We start from the raw sequence: 21114 nt of genomic DNA on the forward strand, positions 1-21114 counted from the left end.
TGTCTTCAAAAGTAGTAGGTAAATTTGTATTGATAGGACTTAGCCACGAAACTCTTTAGTTCTTGTTGAGTTTCAAACAAACAGCTTTCAAAGCCAAAGCCTGACTTCACCTACCGCTGTCAACATATATGTTGAATGTTTACAATGTAGTAAAAGTTTCAGTTAAATAATGCTCACCATTTTTGGCTGGTAGCGATCTCATAAATGTGTTTGATATTAGCCAACTTGTGGAGATAAGCCAAAACAATAAAAACACGTAAGTTGCTTTCATGCTATTAAATAACATATTTATATAACCCTAGGAGGTATTTCATCTAGTGTATTACAAGAGAAGGTTGAAATATCCAGTGCATCAGCTTCATTGCACCGTCGTATTTAACTAATGCGAGATGATTTGCTTAAAGGTGAGTGGGACTCAGACCGACAAAATGAAGATCATTTTGCTATGTCACGCTGACCAAATTGCAATTCCATTAGTCAGACACACGCCTTTTCAAATAATCAAAATTTATTTTCAGTTTTAACCCTCTCCTGATGAACATAAAGAAAATCGTGCATTCGTTACTATACAACATACATACATACACACGCACATACATACATACATAAATACAAACAAACATACATACATACATACATACATACATACATACATACATACATACATACATACATACATACATACATACATACATACATACATACATAAATACATAAATACATAAATACATACATACATACATACATACATACATACATACATACATACATACATACATACATACATACATACATACATACATACATACATACATACATACATACATACATACATACAAAATTTGGATTTTTTTTTTAATTGGAGAAATCATGAAAATAAAGTAACAAGTTTGATTCGTTATTCCAACAATTTGTTACATTACGGCAGGTATATCAGTCTGAATCGGAGTCATCATTCATTTCCATGACAAATATTATATCAAATGAATCAATGGACATTAAAGTAGATGCTGGATATCAACTGAGTCAGGGTTGGTGGATCAATTTCAAAAATAAAAAGTCAGAAATATTTTATGGAACGATAAGAAAAATAACCCCGCTTAACTGAGAAATCATAAAATTTAAAGTGAACATCAAAATAGAAAAAAAAATCTTTATTTCTTTTATCTCACAATCTCGAGAAAGTGGCTGATTGTCTTGACCCAATAATTGTTGTTCCTCTCTTTCTGATTCTGTGGTAAAATAGGAAAATATTTATGTTTAGGTCTACATTTTTGTACAATAATAAAAATGTGATTTTATGAATTATGGCGCTTGAGAAAAATATCAAAAAGAAAACTGACATCAAAATAAATTATTTGCTGAACGCAAAACGATTTCATTAAATACCAATTTATGACCCATTCTGTCAAATTGTTATTATGTTGGAGATAATTAGATTTAGAAATATAGTTTAAAGTAAACATGATAAGAACAACAAAATTAAAGTCTGAATGATAAAAACAAAATGAGAATAAAATGGAACAAGAAAAATTGGCAAAAGAAGTTGTTTAAAATGAAAAAAAAAAACGCACCTAATTTCACCATCTACTAGGAATCATTACTGACCGAAACAAAACGCTTGTACAATAAATATGATAAGCGTCATAATAAATGACGGAGAGTCGAATCGTTTACTCGAGTCTCCTTCACTTACGGCTAATCAGACAATCCCAAGTCAGATCTCTATTGTGATGAGGCATCTTTCGGCCGTCTAGTTTTTATAGGACCCTTTTTTACGGGACACTTGTCATTATTGCTCCTTTATTATTGTGTTTTCATTCAATACCAGCCCATTTCTATTCCCCTATATCTCCGGGCGTTAGTAGTTCATTAAGCATTCGCTGATTTCCATAACAAAAATATAAAATTGATTCTCAGGCAGTTAAGAATATGGCGGAATGATAGGAGTGATATCGACGTCGTTAACTAGCCGTCGTCTTTAAAACCCATTCCATACACTCAATGGCGAGAGAATGAATCTCGGAGATTGTTTTGCCGATGTTTTCGGGCGTTTATCCTAACAGCCAAAATAAGCAATAGATTGAGATGGGATAGGCTTGTTATTGACTCAGTGTTCCGTTTGGATGACCTGTCACGCCGTGCAAACGAGTTGTTTTGTTTGATCTAAAGTAGATTGCATTTGTACGCTGCTTGTTCTTGATATTCAACTTACCGTAAGCGATTCACAATTGGTGACTCGCCCCTTCGAATCGGTATTAAGTCCGACGGAACCAGATGTCGAAAATATAAGTTCAGTCTATAACGAACAGAAATTTGACAATAATTTTCTTTTACTCTTTAAAAATTATGTCTCTCTTCCTCTTAACAAAACATAATTTTGATTTTAAATTCAATTCTAATAAGTTGAATTGCCCCGACAAAATACCGTTTGAGATGATAAGGTACATATTTTTAAATCTCCTGACAACAGAATACAACATCTAACTAAATAAAATTCCCTTTATTCAATCTCCAGGGGAAATTTGTTTATAGGTTCTCCTCCAAGGGAAGACTAGAATAACACAGGCGCCAGTGTAGTGCAGCGCGACTTCATCCCAGTCGTGTGCTGAGTCCAACCCGCTATTTCTATACCAAAGTGACTGAATAACTAGGCTTTTTAATTGGAAGTTTTTGATTGTTCACGTTCAATTCTTAATCTTGGATTGATGAATTTTGTTTTCTTTCTCAAAGATTCAAGTTAAATACTCAAGGGGATTGAAATTTGCGGGTAGAAAATCAATGTTATTGTACTTGCCGTCAAATTTCTTATAATAAAAATAATATGTTAATGCTCATGCTAATTGAATAAATAAGAGATAGGCCTATACGATGCTTGTTACAATATTCAATTCTTATCCAGCAGAACAATCTTGCTCCGGCCCGGTGGGGTTCCCAACAGCTTTGTGGTATAACACTTTCAGGCAAAAGCACGGGTAACTTTTTTCTGACACTTTTGTCTACCAGCATTAAGTGGGTTGTTGGTTCTATATAATCTATATTAGAGCTAGCAAGAAGAACGTAACGTGAGACAAGTGTCCTATCTAAAGTTTAGAACGCAATTGCGACTTTCTACCTAACGATGTAAAGACCAGGATAAACTCCGCTTTGTGTGCCTAAGGGTGGTACCGCACTAGGACAGGACTGTCCCAGGACACATCTCGCGTATCGCTTGCGCAAATGCATTATCAAAATGGATGAAATAGAGGTTGCGTATTCCTGTGCTTTACTACGTAGAAAAAGACACAAATGGAGAAAACAATATTGGGTGCATCCTTTAATGACCCAAAGATTACTCAAGGGTCAAATCCATAGACTATGGTAATCTCCGGTCTTATTCTAAAATGTTTTTTTTTTTTGGAATCACGTCACTTTACCCAGGTGCAAATGAGTACCAGTTCGCTGGTAAAAGTAATCTTTGACACACTAGCGTCCGTTCAAGAGGATAATAGAGGGTCTGCATGGCTCGGCGGTACGATCTTTGCTTCGTACCCGAAAAGTACCAGGATCGATCACTGCGCTGTGTGGCCTTGAGCAAGTCACCTCGCCCTAGCTTAATTTGCGCGCTGCACTGCGGCTGACGCCTGGGTTATTCCAGTCTTCCATTGGAATAGACCCTCGAGAAAAATTTCCCCTATGGGATGAATAAAGGGATTTTTAAAATAAATTTTAAACTGTTATCTGTCTGCTCAACGCTACAGAAACATGGATACGTTCCGGGTCTATAACCTTAGGAGGCAGGATGGCCGAGTGGTTAGCGCGTTGTACTCTGGACTTAGTGGTTCTTTGATCGATTCCGACCGAAACTAATTTGTACTTTCCTAGAGCACGAAAATTTACTCCAATCACTCACTCCATTCAGGTGTAAAAGGTTACCTATCAAGCTGGGATGGTAATCTGCGATAGACTATTGTCCTGTGCAAAGGTTTTCAAATATGTGAATTGTCCACTTCAAGCTATTGAAATCGGGATAACTCCTGCACCATTGGCTACAAGGCTTTAAAGGACTTAATTTGTCTTACTATGAGCCCAAGTGGCTCAGAAGGACTTACCTAAGGACAAAATATTTTCATTGAGAATTCCCGAAATAAATAACGATAAAGATAATTGATCCCACAAGTTACCGAATAGATGTGCGACCGGTTTTAGACACGTTACTGCTGTGTCACAAAGTGTGACACTTCTTAAATTATATTTTATTTATAAACATACGTTATTAAATTGCCGAAAATCTTTATGTTGCTATGAATTCTGTACGTGGTTTCATTACATAGCATTATTTTTAAAATTGTTCTTGCGTTTTTATATTCAGAATTGAAATAAATAAATAAATAAATAAAAATGTGAAATTGAATGTAAGCTTCAGTTTAATATACGAAAACAGATAAAATGGACGTTTCGGGTTTCCCCTTTATCATCAAAACAGGATGAATGAAACAGTACAGACGAATGAGATAATGTGGTAGATAGTGGCGTTGTTAAGATGCATAAAACTTTGTGAGGAAACACGAATTAAAATAGAACAATAGAGATTTATATAAGGTGCGTAATTAATTAAGTCAAAAGAGGGGAGGCGGGGTGTAATGCAGTATATAGAAAGTGAAATAAAATAAAGTGTGGACTATTGTTGGAAAGTAAATACAAAGGAATTGGAAATAAATACAAAATATAAGGAATGTAGGAATTAGTATACTAATCAGTCGCAGTAGCAGCAGAAGAAGCAACAGTAGAAATTTCAATAGTAGTAGTAGTAGTAGTAGTAGTAGTAGTAGTAGTAGTAGTAGTAGTAGTAGTAGTAGTAGTAGTAGTAGTAGTAGTAGTAGAAGTAGTAGTAGTAGTAGTAAGTAGTAGAAGTAGTAGTAGAAGTAGTAGTAGTCGTAGCAGTAGTAGTAGTAGTAGTAGTAGTAGTAGTAGTAGTAGTAGTAGTAGTAGTAGTAGTAGTAGTAGTAGTAATGAACATAGGGATGCAGAAAATAAAGACAGGCATTGCAACTTTGACTGCTATAGTTTATACTATCACAAATGATATGAACACGGGACTGGGGCAGTCCTGTCCCGTCGATTTTGTAGAATTTCACAACGGCTCGGGACACGCTAGGACTGTTTTGTCCCGTCCCAATAGGTGCGGTAGGTTTCTCTTTATTATATATGGTACAATTTGGGACAGGACTGTCCCAGGGCAGTCCTGTTCTAGTGCGGCACCCCCTAGCTTTGCTCCTCTTGGTAGTCGCAATCAATTTTATTGTAACTTATTATATTTTTTCATGTATACCATCATCGCACGTCAGAAGTTAAAGTTTTATGGAAGTCTTGTCATTTTCACGTTGTGTTTATTGTTTCCATTCAATCCCCAACTATTGATAATTTCATATTCCATATAAGGAATGAACGGTGCGAGTGGTTTATGAAGCCATCATTGATTTCCATAACGATAATATAAGATTGATTACCAAGCAGTAAGAATGAGAGAGGCTTGAAGAATGCCATGGATTTGTCGTTTCTATTACTTGTACTCGGAATCTTTACAACTCATTTCGTTCACTCAAAGAGGAGAAATTGATTGTAGGAGATTGCTTTCCCAGTGTTTTCTTGTATTTATCCTGTTTGCCTGACGGCCAGGAGAGCCGGTGAATTTAATTAGAATAAGGTAATGGTCTTGTATTTGACTCTCTTGTATGTTTATACCGCATTCCGGATTACAACGGAGTCGTGTTGTTGTTTGCTGCCTTGGTGTTTACCGATTAGTCAATCAGTTCGTATTGTTATTTAAAGAAAAAAAAAAGTAAATAAAAATTGCTCGCTACCTTGAACCCGTTTAAGAACAAAGGTTAACATTGAATAAACTTAACAAGAGAAAGCAGCCGAAGCATCACATTCTGTTGTCATAGAAGCAAAAGATCTTTAATTTTATATAATGTTTTTAAAATAGTTGTTAAAATGATTTTGTAAACAAATGGCACGCAATATCTATCCCGGCATCATAACCTTTCTCCTACATTGTATATAACCAACTTGAAATATATATCAAGTTATGTGAAGTTCGTATAGACTGATGAAATCGTGTAAATTATTGATATAATAAAAATAATAATGATGATAATAATAATAATAATAATAATAATAATAATAATAATAATAATAATAATAATAATAATAATAATAATAATAATAATAATAATGATGATAATAATAATAATAATAATAATAATAATAATAATAATAATAATAATAATAATAATAGTACTATCTGAAGGCAATTTTTCATTTGGTTACAGCATATACATAAATATACGCAGACATAAATGAAACAAAAAGTGAAAAATCACAAATACATACACGCATCTAGATAGATAGATAGATGGATGGATGGATGGATGGATGGATGGATGGATGGATGGATAGATAGATAGATAGATAGATAGATAGATAGATAGACAGACAGAGTGTGTGTGAGTGTGTGTGTGCGTATGTGTGTGTGTGTGTGGTTGAGAGAGAGTGAGAGAGCGTGAGAGAGAGAGAGAGATAGAGAGAGAGAGAGAGGTACAATGACGATTCAAACTGTCATTAGAAAAGAAATCAATGTCTGATAGGAAATAAGTTATATATATTACTTCTTTTCATTTATTAGTACTCTTACTGCTGTGGGTATAAAAGAGTTTTTTGTTTCTGTTTGTTCTAGTTTTAATGCATTTGAAACGTTTACCAGATTGTAACAATTGATGTAGGGTGGGATGGTTGGGTATGTATAGAATTTGCTATTCTGAGGATACTTTTCTGGTGGAGTTCAGATGCTCTTAAAAAATTACAACCAACGATTTTCCCAGCGATTTTTATTATATGTTGGATTTTATTATTCTCTTTCACCCCAGTTACCATACAACATCGCAATACCAAAAGGAAATTACACTTCTTATAAGCGAGTTATATATTAGGGTCATTGTTTTTTCGCTAATTTCAAAAGATCTAAATTACCTTAATGGATGCGATCTCTGCCCCACTTTTTTGTTAATTAAATCAATCTGTTTTTTTTAAAGTAAGAGAGTTGTCAATATACACTTCGAGGTATTTAAGTTCATCTACTACTTCTATCCCCTCGTTTTTTATATTTAGTTTCACGTGTTCGTTTTGTTCTTTAAGTGCAAAGTCAAAAAAACCTGTTCTTCAGTCTTTGTGATATTTAAATGAAGCATATTAACAGAGCACCATTTAGTGAATACATTAACTTGATCAATTTATTTAGGCTATCATCATAATGGTTGAGAAGACCTACAATCGCTGTATCGTCAGCGTATTTTATTATTTGGCAGTTTGAATGGAGTGATCGACAGTCATTTTTATTGGTGTATAGAATGTATAGAATAGGTGACATTACAAAATCCTGAGGACATCCGTTTGATAGTGTTCTTTCATTTGAAAGCTTTGGCCCAAGGAGGACTCTTTGAGATCTTTTACCGAGGAAGTTTTGAATCCATCTCAAAATCAATTAATTAAATCCAATCTCTTGTAATATTGTTATGTGCATAATATTTTTACTTTTCTATTTGTGAAGTGCTGGTGTTTAATAGTGTGAATGAGTAGAGAGGGTTTTCACATAAAGTCAGCCCAATCACGAGATCGAGTCCGTATAAGTTTTCAATTTCAGAGTTTTTAGAGTTGTTAATTCCTAACCTTAACAAGCATACGCAATCTCTGAGATTTTATGATATCATTATTACAAGAACCACGTGAACCTTATGATGCTTTCCTCTAAAGCAAAGTAGACCTTATGATCGAGTTTAACTTGCGACGTCATTAATCATTTTAGAAAAAAAATGAAATGTAATGATATATAATTTTGTTCGAATTCTTTGTTGGTTTTTGGAAAACAGGCTTTATGTTTAGATTTATGATTCAAATATAGTTTAACTGCCTTAGAAATGCGTTCAATAGTCATAAACTTAAGACATTTATGAGAATACTTGTAGTGGCTTTGAAAGCTCAGTGATAATCTGTCCCATCATGTGTCAAAGTCAAGCTTTGTTTAAACGTGTGAAGTGATCGGATACGTGATAATAATCTTAAAACATTGGTTTTAGAGTTGTGTACTAGGTTAAGAAACTTTACAATCATTATTCCACTCGACTCTTTTACTTTAAATATCGATTTTATAGTAATTGTCCAGTATATTATAACACCTGAGATTTCATTGGAATAGAGTTTGGACGTTTTTGACGTTTCGTATTTGAGGCTTTTTGGAAACGGGGGTCATGTGATTCCAGTGATATTTCAGGTACGAGTTTTCTGGTCAAAAACAAAAATAAATGTTTTGTTCGTAATGAGTAGTCTAGAAAAACACTGATTTTAAAATCTTGGCCAGAACACTCATTCAAATATCAATGGATTAAAATGATCCTCATCTTGTCAAAAAAAAAATGATCGCATTGAAATGTCGAATGAACAATTTTTATGTAAGTAAATAGATCTAAAACAAATGCTGATAAACAGAAGCAATAGTGATTTCTAGTTTAGTTGAGGGTAGCTATAAAGTGAAAAGGAAGTTCTGCTGACAGAAGTCGGTCACTTTTAACAGTCTCGGGTGCGTAAACATCTGGAATGATGCGTCAGCTGTGGTCCATTTTATTTCATTTAATGCGAGTTGGTTTTTTTTTTTCATTTTAGCCTATTATATAAAGAAGAAAAGGGCCAATGACCCGGCATTACTCTCTTGATTGAGAAAGCCCTGTTCAATGACCCACAATCTTTTTGTTTGTTTGTTATTGGTACCAAGACATAAGATCCAATACTAATTATTTTTATTACTTAATGTGTTTTTCTTTTTTCATGTCAAAGCCTTATAATCATGATTCTCGTAACTTGACGAATTTCCTCTTACGTACAAATTACTGGTTGAGAGAGGCGGATCGAATAGACACGCCCCTCGGGCAGTCGTCCGAATGTAAACAACGGCAGTTAGTTCCAAACTAGGCAAACTGCTATTAATGCTAGGCTCTTGGTAAAAATAATTCACAAAACCCGCCAGCCGGATGAAATGTACCAAGACACAAAACTATGTGTAACCTTGAAGGTTTATAGTCTGATTGATATAATGTGGTGAGAACTAATTAAAATGGCTGGCTAAAAACAATTGCAAAAAGCTGAGTGGCGTCAATATCGTTCCTTCTATTACCACCGATGGTATGCGTTTCATTAAAATATTAGTCCTGCATATTTGATCAATCGTACTATCACAGACAACTATGAAACGCCTATAGTCTGATTGAAAATATCAAATTGAGAAACTAGGGACCAGGCACCGGTGTTGGATACAGATCTGAATATATAAAAAGGTGCCAGACAAAGCAAGAAAGAATGTCACAAGAAAAAAAAAGCATCCCAAAAAACCAGCCTGCCTCGACTGGGGATCGAACCTCAGACCTTCTGATTACCCGTCAGACGTGCTACTATTACCCCACAGACGTTCCCGATAGTTGGGACAATTTTTTTTCCTGTATTCTTCACAAAGGTACACGATTTCAAAATAATAATAATGGAGCAACTCAAATTATGTCTTCGTCCTCGTCCTCTCGTGTTCAATGTTTGTGTTGTTTGATGCAAGGGAGGGTTCACAGCGTACCTTGTGAAGAATATAGGAATTAATATTGTCCCAAACTATCGGGAGCCTATGTGATGTAATGGTAGCAAACTGACAGGTAATCTGACTCAAAAGCTCATTTCCTGATATTTCTGAATATTTCTGGTCTAGCTCGATAAAATTCAGTTATACTGGCTTGAATGCAGATTTCTTTGGGGAAAATAACAATTTCAAAATTTATATAATTATACATGAGGGCAGAATCTGTGAAAAGTTTGAAAAGCAACGGAGCATGACGTATATGATTTTTTAAAAATTATTTGGAATTATTTTGTTCATCGTGTTTTGTTGTTAATGGGGAAACTCGAAACGTTCACAGTATATGTATTTTTTTAATAAATTGAAGCTTACAATTCAATACTTATCGTTAAAAATTATTTGGAATGCCATCATTATTTGTTCATGTATAATCAATTGCATTGTCTAAGTCTGAAAATTGTTTGTCATGTAAAAACGTGGATACGTGAAGAAGTTTTGTTTTGTTTTGTTTTTGTTTTGTTTTTGTTTTTGTTCATTTTTCATTTTTGTTGTCGGCCACTTTATTTCTCATAAATTATTTAATTTGAACCATTCGTTTTCAAAATGTTGCTGTATAAATAAATGAACAATTTTCAGGTGTGATAGACTAGCGTCCTATCCAAAGAGTATCAGGTAAATGCTATCGTCCGTTTCACGGTATAGAAAGCGCTTTCATGGATCTAACGGCTCTGAAGGACAACTTTATTACTTTATTTTTCTGTTTAGATAAATTGTTTGATATAGAAAACACATTAACTCTGAAATAGAAGAATATTTTCACAGTTACGAAAGAAATGTCTATCCCATAATTATAACAATTGTAACAACCAAAGTTTGGAAACTTCTCATGCTTATCAAAGATGACGTTCACATTATGGATCATTTGTATTCAAGTGAAGAAAACTGGTGATATTCCTCGAAACTCGATGTCTTTTTAAAACCAAAATAATAACGTATATCGTCAACACAGAAACATTTGTTACTTCTGCGAAGGCTGAAAAAAAAACATTTTAAAATTTGTTCTACAAATATCGATAGATCAAAACAGTTTAATCTTTCAATGTTTGAAAGACAAGTTTTCTAGTCAAAAAATGTAAAATGTTTTTTTTTAAACAGTACACCACAATAATCGTCACTTTTTTTTCCAGAATCCCAAAATATGATATTATATGACACTTGCCTCAAAACATTATAGTCGGGGTTAACTTGTCTCTAAACATTGACTTGGATTTCTAAATTATGAAATTTCATAAATCGATTGATGTTGAATTGAGAAGGAAGAGGGTGGGTGTAATTAATTTTAAATATTAAAATTCCTCTTTGGAATCTGACTCACAAAGTACGTTTTGAGTGATGAGTCACATATTTTATATCGTAAGGGATGTAGCTCTATAAAACGACAGAAGGAAAATAATCATTTTTTTATTTCTTTTGTTACAGGTGGACAAACATTTTGGGATGAGGCAAAAGCCATGCGGGGGTTTAAAATAAACCCTGATGTAATGCAAATTCTTACACAATTCAACACAGCATAAAAATAAAAAAATATGTCAAACTGAACATGGAAGACCATCAGTCAAAAATGGATGTTGAAGATTACAATAACAGCGATTCTACGGATTTGATAATTAAAGTAAGAAAGAGCCCATAGACATTACATTTATCAAAATCCATAGTTTTGTAGTTAAGTTTATCAACTGTTTGTATTTTCTTTAAAAAGTATTACTTCTTTCAACATGCAACATTAACGACATGTGTTATTTTAGGACTCGGTGGCTTCCTGTCATCAATTGTATCGTTCTCGTTTTACTGATTCATTTCAACAAATCCGAAAAAGTTAAAAGTCGTGTCAAGTTTTCAAGAAAAGCACCAAATTTGAATTATGTCAAGCCAAACATTTCGAAAATACGGAAGGGAAGTCAGATACAAGTTATTTCGAGCGACAGTATCAACGAAAACAGCTTTGATAAAGGATGGGTGAAAAATCTTCAAAACTCGGAGACCAGATCCCCTGGGACGGAAAGGATGGATGGACAGTCGTACATCTCGATGGAGGAAGCAGTCGTGAATGGGGAAGAGGAAGAATGGAGACGACAGGAGAGGGGCCACGGAGGACGAAATAATGTCGAGCTGGGTGATCGGAAATTGAAACCGGCAGGAAATTATTTGAAAACTGTTATTGAAAATGGTGTTGACGCCAGGAGATCAAATGTAGGCCACACGAAAGGGGATTTCTCGTCACTGCCATTGCTCATTGATAAAGTAGTGCACGAGTCACTTCCGCAAAGCAGAAACACGAAAACACCGGAAGTGAATGACGGTGCCACAAGTCATGGTATGGTTTTATCTTCTGGCGATGGCGGCGGTTGTAGTAGTGGTAGTAATGATGTCAGTGATTGTCATGACAAAGGTCAACACGTGGTTTTGCCCTCAGGCGCAAGTGAAAGTGCAAGTGTAGAGGATGATGGTAGTTTTGGTTATTACACTGATGATGTTCGAAACGAAATAATGTTGCCCAGCAGGGGTGATCGTGACATAGATCACATTGAACATTTTAAAGATAATGTCGATGATGGCAATATTGGAAATGTCAATAATGATGCTAGTTGGTCAGAACGTTACCCGCAGAAAATATTTTCGAGTGGTAACAGCATTAAGTCAAAGCTGAACACCAGATCCGCATACCATGTAAAAGAAGACATTGAGAACGTTGAATCTGAAGAGGAGGACTTACATAGGGCAGAAAATACTGTGAACAATCCAAGCAAAATTGATCAACACGAAAATGTGATTTATGAAAGAATCCACAAGATAAAAAACAAATATCAGACGGGAAAAGGCAGGAAGCTTGAAGAAAATCAACTAAACCATGACGATCCTAGCCCACAGGTTTCCAATTCATTCACAGAATATCAAGGAAATCAAAAGGAACATGAATATTTTTTAGATTACGGAAATCAGAAAGTACCTGAATATTCATATATGCAAGATGAAGACAACAGCTACAAAAACAACTTCAACGAGTACAACGATAATGAATCAGAGTCACCAAAACATGTCAATTATCGCGTACCACGCCGGGCGCCCAATCCTTACACAGAGATAACCAACAACAAAAACATTCGTGCCCGCAAAGAGGGTCACTTTATAATTGGTGCTCTGTTCCCATTGCACCAAGCTCCCACTCAAAAAACAGCCTTCAGCAGACAGTGTGGAGAGATACGGGAATACTATGGAATACAGAGGGTGGAGACTTTCCTAATGACTCTCAAAAAAATCAACGAGTAAGTAAATTGAGCATATTTATATAATATTAATAATCATAATAATAATAATAAATAATAATAATAATAATAATAATAATAATAATAATAATAATAATAATAATAATAATAATAATAATAATATATAATTATTATTATTATTATATTATTATTATTATTATTATTATTATTATTATTATTATTATTATTATTATTATTATTATTATTATTATTATTATTATTATTATTAATATTATTATTATTATTATTATTATTATTATTATTATTATTATAATCATCATCATCATCATCATCATCATCACCATCATCATCATCATCATAATCATAATATTAGTAAGAAGAAGAAGAAGAAGAGTATATGGAATCAAATTTCCATTTTAAATACTAGAATTGCTGGTAAGAAGTCGTTTTTTGTGCGACTATGTGGTCTGGTGTCATGACACGCTCTCAGATCGGAAGATCCTGGGTTCGAGCCTCGCTCGGCGCATTGTCGAGTCCTTGGAAAAGGGTCTTTACTCACACTCTCTCACTGCGCTCAAATGAGTACATGTCCGTTAACAGCGTTGTCTCTGTCTTAAGATAATTGAGATTTGAGAACTATTATTCACCGGTAACTGGTCATCTTCACCATCACTTTTCTTTGCTTCAGCACAATATATCCAATGTTCCATTTAATCAGTGACTCGGGAGAAAAGGAGTAAAGAGACTTATGCAGGGACACAACTCTGGGCTTCTCCAAGCGGGACTCTATCCAGGGACGTCTGGTCTGAAAGCGATTGTCATAGCAAAAGGGCACAACTACTCTGCGCAAAGCTGCTAGTCCATTTATAAATATGAGCTATCACTACAAATGCTGTTATGTCGAGCCGATGTACAATTTATAGTATAAAAACATCGTGATCTGGAATAGATTTCGATATTTTCTTGAAGAGAATAAATTCTAGTTTTATAAACTGTCAAACCCTAATATTTTTTAAAATAGTAATCAGATTCACATCAACATAGAACTAGTTCGAAGCGAAAGGTCACAGATACCATTCTACCAGGATCTTACTGAATGGATTAAAACCCATAATTGGGTTCTTTTATCAAGCCTGCAGATTTGTGTACATAAGCCAGCTCAAATTCAAAAAGGCTACACAAAGGGGCACATGCTTAATTGTTGTTTAATCGTGAATATAAATTGTATATATCTAGTTTCTTCTTACGATTAGTTAGTGTAACGTTGATGTTGATTGTGGGTTAACCTAATCTGTAATAATATTCTTGATTATAAAATTCTCCACAGTGACGACACAATCCTACCCAAAATCAAACTAGGCTGGGATATTCGTGACTCCTGCTGGTATTCGGCTATCGCTCTGGAAAACAGTATTGACTTTATCAAGGACGCCATTGCTGGACAGTCACAAAGCACAAAGAAGAAAACAATGTCCCACCGGCCTGCTAACCACTACAGAAATGTCAACTCAACTGTAGATAATATTCTTGCTAATAATGACAGAGATGATAGACCTGGTAATGCAGTTTCTCCTAAGTCAAAAGCTTCTTTACGTGCTATCTCCACTTCGTCAAGTCGTTTAAACACGATGGAATCTCCGAGTCTTCCGGGAAACAAAGATGTAAATAAATGCAAGTCGGAGAAGAGAATGAAACCAATCGCGGGCTTAGTGGGGCCTGGATCCAGTGAGGCAACTATTCAGGTTTGTATATGCTTTTATCCAATCGTTTCAAAAAGGTCATATGTCAAGGGGTGGGGGGGGGGGGGCTGCTGCTCAAATTGAATTTTAAGCCTAACTGTTACAATGTAGTTAAAGGCGACGTGAACTTATTTACAGGTCTGATAACCCAAATTGGTATAGACTAACTGTGGTCATGGAAATACTCTCAAACCAAGCCAAAATATTGTCCATTAAAAAACTTGAACTTTTATATAGTACGATATCCACTAAACGTGCTCAAAACGCTTTACAAGGGGTCCCTAGCCAACAGCAACACTTAACATGACGCCTGTAAGACGAAATTACAATTATTTATACCTTTTCCCGAGAAAATGTAACCATTTTCCAAACCAAAGTCAACATTTCCAGACCAATTACAGAAGTTTCCACACCAAATTGAACTTTCCAAACCAAATTGGGCAGAATAGTAAATATGACGTAACTAAGTCCAATCCAACTTCAATAATTCTCCAGTCCAAATTCGGCAAGTAGCAAAACAAAATGAGCCATGATTTCAACTGATATTTAATTTGTTGAAAAAGCATGTAAGTTTAAGTGTTTAATCACAAAGTGAGAAATGAAACAGAAATAAAAGAACATGAGGCTTAAGATAGAGAAGAAAAACAAAACAATCTGAAAACCAGAGAGAGAGAGAGAGAGAGAGAGAGAGAGAGAGAGAGAGAGAGAGAGAGAGAGAGAGAGATAACTTAAAATGTATCAAAATGTACTTTTGATTTGTATATTTGGTACATGTTGAAATTTATTATTTGAAGTTTGCCGAATTTGGACTGGACAACGACTGAATTTGGCCGCATTATGTTTAGATTTAGTTTCGTTGTGCCGATACTTTACTGGAAAGTGCCGAAAGCAGTCTGCTTAGTTGAATTTGGACTGGAAGGATGTTACATTTGCTTGGGAAAAGGTGTAGATAGAGGCAAAGCTGTTAGCTTCCAGGTACTCATTTTACACCTGAGTATAGTGAGAGAATGTGAGGAAAGACCCTTTTGCAAGGACTCAACTATGCGTCGCTCAGAGCGGGACTCGAACCCAGGACCTTCCGATCCGAAGACTAGTGTCATACCACTTAGCCGTCCATTCCAATAATTTTAAATCAAGTTCATAATTGCGTTCGGTTATCAGACCTGCTAAATATGTACACGCCGACTAAAGTGCATGCTTTCATCAAGGAGAGTGAGTTCTGCCTGGGAAACCAAACAAAAAATTCCCAAATTCAGATCATTTTTATTTAAATCAGTTTTATTTATCTAGGCCTGTCGGACATAATACCGAATGGACTCGAGTGTCACATATCTTTTGAAGGATAAGGTGGATCAATCTATTTTAGTATACCCTGATTTAACCACGCAGTCCCGATGTCTACTATAGATAACCTTAGTGTGCAGTCACATGTTTCATTATTTAAAATTCCATTTGTGATTTGAGATACCTTCCCCTTCTCCACCTCAGAGAGATAAATAGCGAAAGAGATAGTGAGAGACAAAGAGAGAAAGAGAGAGAGAGAGAGAGAGAGAGAGAGAGAACTTGAGAGAAATAAAAAGAGAAAAAGAGCGTGTGTGTCTTTCTCTCTGTCTCTCTCTCTCTCTCTCTCTCTCTCTCTCTCTCTCTCTCTCTCTCTCTCTCTCTCTCTCCTTCTTTCTTTCTCTGTACTTCTCTCTCACTACTCATTTCTCTCTTCTATCTCTCTCTCTCTCTCACTCTCTCTCGCTCTCTCCTCCTCCTCCTCCTCCTCCTCCTCCTCCTCCTCATCCTCCTCCTCCTCTGTGTGTGTGTGTATGTGTGTGTCCAGTCTCCTTCAAATAGATTCATATAAAAAAGGACACCGAACATATGCCTGCATCAATGAATTTCCAGGTAAAATTACCAAAATTACGAAAAACAAAAACAACACTATCTAGCAAGCTGGAGGAGTGGCTGTGCCGGTTTATACAACTCATTCCAATAACATCTGAAAAATTCCTTCATTCACTACTTAGGCTATCAACGCCTACATAATGTAAATTGCTGTATCTACAACGTTTCATTTGACATATTAGAAGATTGAACGGGAATGAATTTAATTTACTATTTTTTATTGGAATTGCGAAACTGCGAAATCATGCCGGATATAGTCTATGGTCTATAATAATAATATGGTTTGACGCACGTCCTGTTTTGTAAATATCATAATATCCACGAAGACTGTGTCAGGATGCACTGATAAGACAGAGCAAGTCGAACCAGTAAATTTAATAACTAGAGGTGCCTAATAATAAGTCAATAAAATTTGTATGAAGGTATGTGAGAGTGTGTACTTGTGCGTTTTCGTCTGTTTGTGTTTGTGTGTGTAAGTTTGTGTAAATATGAATTGATTATGACACCCGTTCATGATTTGCATCATTTCTTCTCTCCTTTCTCTTAGTAGGGTCCCTGAGGCCATTGGTGTTTTGGATCCGTGTAAAATTTTAACTTTCTTTATAGGCCAAATAAGCAGACAAAAGATAACATTTTTGTCCGATTGGAACTTGGATCTGACCTTTCGGGGATCACATAAAGGTCAAACAAGGTGAAATTATGGTTAAACTCAGAATTCCCATATTATCAAGACTTTGATGACCAAAAAACTTTAATAAGATCCATATATATCCAAATATATCACCTACATATATCGCCTAAGATAAATATAATTAAATTCATACATCATTTCAATGCGTTATTGCCTTTTCTAAAAAGAGCACGATTTTCCTGAATATCACTTAAACTGTTAAGAAAATTATAACATGTAAAGAGAACAAATAACAGCTCATACAGAGAATAACATTATTTCCAAATTGCAAATAAATCGGATTATGCTTACTGGAGCTATCGCCCATTGAATTATGTTACTAAAAATAGAATTCAAAAGGTAACAGGAAACCTATATCACTCTAAGTACAAAGAAACTTTGGTTATGTGTCTTAAGGCTCTATAGAAGAAATCTTAGCTCTATATCAAAATTCATATGAGTTATAGCCCTTTTCCACATTCGAAAAAAAAATGTGTATTTGTGAAACATCCAGAAAAGTGTTGATAAAACAATACTTTTCTGAAATAATATGAGCAACTGAATAAGTTAAAATAACTCAACCCTTCCTTTTAATTTGTAAGGGAATTCATGACCCAGACTAACATTCTGTGAGAGATCTTCGCCTTTTTTATTTTCTGTAGCATTCCTATAAATTATATTTATTTGTCAAATGCCTTTTTAATGTCTACCAATACTAGAATTGTTTCTTTTTTTCTTGAATACCGTCACATTTATTCGTTGTAAAATAAATGTTATCTAGTACTACTAGACTTAGATCTGAGCTTTTTAATGACATACTCCATCTATTCAGGGGAGTTGTATGTGCATGATATCCCCTACAGCAAAAGTTTCTAAACATAATAATCATTAATAAATCATAAATATACTAGTAGAAAGCCCGCAATTTCGCGGGGAATGAACTATTTCCATTCGATATTATACCCACCATTATTTAATGAGGGCAGATTGGTAAACAACGTTGTCTGTGTAAGTTGGTACATCCTCTGTTGATTTTTATGTGTGGCCCAACATGAAGTGTAAGCCGCTATAGCCTCTGACCCGTGACACAGCAACATATAGTTGTCCGTGTATAAAAACAGGTTGTAGTCATAAAATCAACTGCGAAAATAAACCTGAAGTAGCAGACGTGAGCAGAGTTGAAAGACGATCCTGGGATCGAGAACTTACATTACAGTACAGTACTCTGGTGATCATGTTTGGTGGCGTTTGACACCGTTTTTATGCACCTCCACTGACTTTAAATTATAAAAGGAAATCAAATTATCTGTTTATCTATCTGTAAAAAATACAATTCTAATTTTCAAATCTTTCACTAGAGTTGTGCACCGTATAATTTTTTTATTGACTCAAATGGCACAATGTTCTCCACAAGGCTAGACTATATTTAAAGGATTTTCAATTCCATTGTATTTATCTTCCAACAACATTCTACATGTTTTTATATTTCACTTTCTAAACTGCATTACACAGTTCCTCCCAGCCTCCCCTCTTTTCACTTAATTAATTGCGCACCTTTTTAGAAATATCTAGCATTTTTTTAAAATTCGTGCTTCCTTACAAAGGAGCATACTAATTTCCTTCCAACCAATGTTTTGTTTATTCATCTTAACTACCACATTATCTCATTCATCTTTGGTGTTTCATTCATCCTGTTTTGTTGATAAAGGGGAAACCCGAAACGTTCATTTGATCTGTTTTTGTAATTAAATTGAAGCTTACATTCAATTTCACATGATTATTTATTTCTTCGAGCTTCGAGCAGCAACATTTACATTAAGTGAATACATTATACTGGGGATGTATGAGCTTTCGGAATGTCTCCCCTTTACTTTACTTATGGAAAAACAAACATCCTAGCACCTTTACTAAGACTTATGACTAACCCTAATAGAAAATAGACTGAAATACCTTCATGTGATCAAGTGAATAATATCACCATGAATGCCACGATTTGCTGAAAAATGCCAACACACACACACACACACATGTATACACCACACACAACACACACACACACGCACACACACATAAACATACACGAAATTAGAACATACTACTATATAACAACACTGATCACCGCTAAATCAACAAGACAACGGAAGTAATAAGAATACTTGATGTCATAAATAGATGACGCAAACTGACAACTTTTTACAGTGACAAAATTGGTTGATTTTGGGACTGTTCAGTGTCGTCGGTACGTATTTTATGATATCTGTGTGACTCAACGAACATTCAAACTAACTTTAAATTATAAAAGGAAATCAAGTTATCTGTTTATCTATCTTTAAAAAATACATTTCTAATTTTCAAATCTTTCAGTAGAGTTATGCACCGTATCAATTTTTTTATTGACTCAAATAAGCACAATGTTCTCCACAATGTTATATTTTTTAAAGAAAGGATTAAACAAAATATAATTTAAAATAACGTTTTCATATTGAAAACAATTTATGTTGTTTAAGAACTAGGCTTAACAGACATCATGAAATTATTGTTTGGTAACAATGTTCAAAAAGAAATGGCCAAGATTTCAAATCTCGTATAAGAGAGGTGTTTAATTTGTGACATTTACAAAACAGGCTGCAGTTCAATGTTGCCTTCGTGCATTTGCATCGGAAAGCGGAACATCCGTTTAATATGGAAGACAGCTTTGGCTTCAAGCAGCGTGGTTAAAACATGAATCAGTCTATCAATATCTTCCTTCCATTCACATTATTTGGATTTGGTAAGACAGCAATGACGCATTGATTGTAGCCCAAATACTCGCTTGAAAGACACACCTTTCAAAGTGCTGATACAGAACATCACTTGTTGGAAGGAGTTTGTCTACGTTTCCCGTATTGTGGATGAAAATGTTCATCCTTACGAGATCCAAAAAAAAATTTGCCAGTCCCTTGAAATTTTGACCAAATTAATCACACTTTGCCGACTGCTATGACCTCTTTTTTCTTTTCCTTTGTTTTAGAGACAGGGGGATACAACGGTGCCAACTCTAGGTGCTAGATTCAGTCATGTAAGATTCTTAATCAAGCACTTTTCCTCAATAATGTTGTAAATTATGTTTTCCTCAGTTTTTTTTTCTGATACACTATAAAGTAAAAAGAAATAATATCGGAGACTCTAATCCACCAGCCATTTAAGGAGATCCAACTATGTGTATCCATTGGGTATCCTCAAGGTGATAAAATAGGTGGAAAGGTTGATGATACATACCTAAATAGTCTTTTAGATCATCGCTCAGTTTTATCCAAAATATAAGACTTTTCACAAAGAAACTCTGATTGTTGCTTAAAATGTACTAATTTTCAGTTGATTGTGGTCTTTGTTTTAAACCCTTTTTCTCGTGATATGGCTGTTCTCAATGGGCCATTACTCGATCTGTAGTATTAGTCTTTTAAGGATGATAAGTCTGTCAACTATTGTTAGTTTTACTTATTACTTCACACGCTTGTGATTGACATCCGTGTAAGCGAACTTTATTCTTTGATTAGGATTAGATAAAGCGTGAGACGCAAGATATTCTTTGACAAAGGAATATTAATACTCACATATAAATCAAATCAATGGCAATAGCTCAAACAAATTGAAAGGAATTTCCCCAAAACTGTGTCTGTGAATTGATCAACAAAAAATAAAGTTTTCTTTTCCTTTTCTAAAATGTTTGAAATTATCAAAAGTGTAGAAGTAATTAAATATATATCAATCTTACCAAATTTGAAGAAAAATAAATTTTCACACGGAAGATGAAACAACTCGAGTCGTTGCACGATGCAGTGACTCTTCTATAATGGACGACAACTCAATCAAATATTGTTTGATTTACGTTTAACTGTA

General features: G+C 34.7%; 1 protein-coding gene across 2 annotated transcripts in view; it reads left to right on the plus strand.

Moving 5' to 3' along the window:
* Positions 1-21114, plus strand: part of LOC144967700 (uncharacterized) — a 249542-nt gene that overhangs the window by 23632 nt on the left and 204796 nt on the right. Inside the window, exons 2-3 of one of the 2 annotated variants that reach the window (XM_078905241.1) lie at positions 11129-12972; positions 14261-14675. In XM_078905241.1, the coding sequence (XP_078761367.1) occupies positions 11441-12972; positions 14261-14675 (1947 nt within the window). In that variant the 5' untranslated portion in view covers positions 11129-11440. The remainder of the gene's footprint in view (positions 1-11128; positions 12973-14260; positions 14676-21114) is intronic. The other variant, XM_078905242.1, reaches the window with a different exon arrangement.

The sequence above is a fragment of the Berghia stephanieae genome, chromosome 3, assembly GCF_034508935.2.
Source record: "Berghia stephanieae isolate SIO BIC M18660-M18661 chromosome 3, UCSD_Bste_1.3, whole genome shotgun sequence".
NCBI classification, from domain to species: domain Eukaryota; kingdom Metazoa; phylum Mollusca; class Gastropoda; order Nudibranchia; family Aeolidiidae; genus Berghia; species Berghia stephanieae.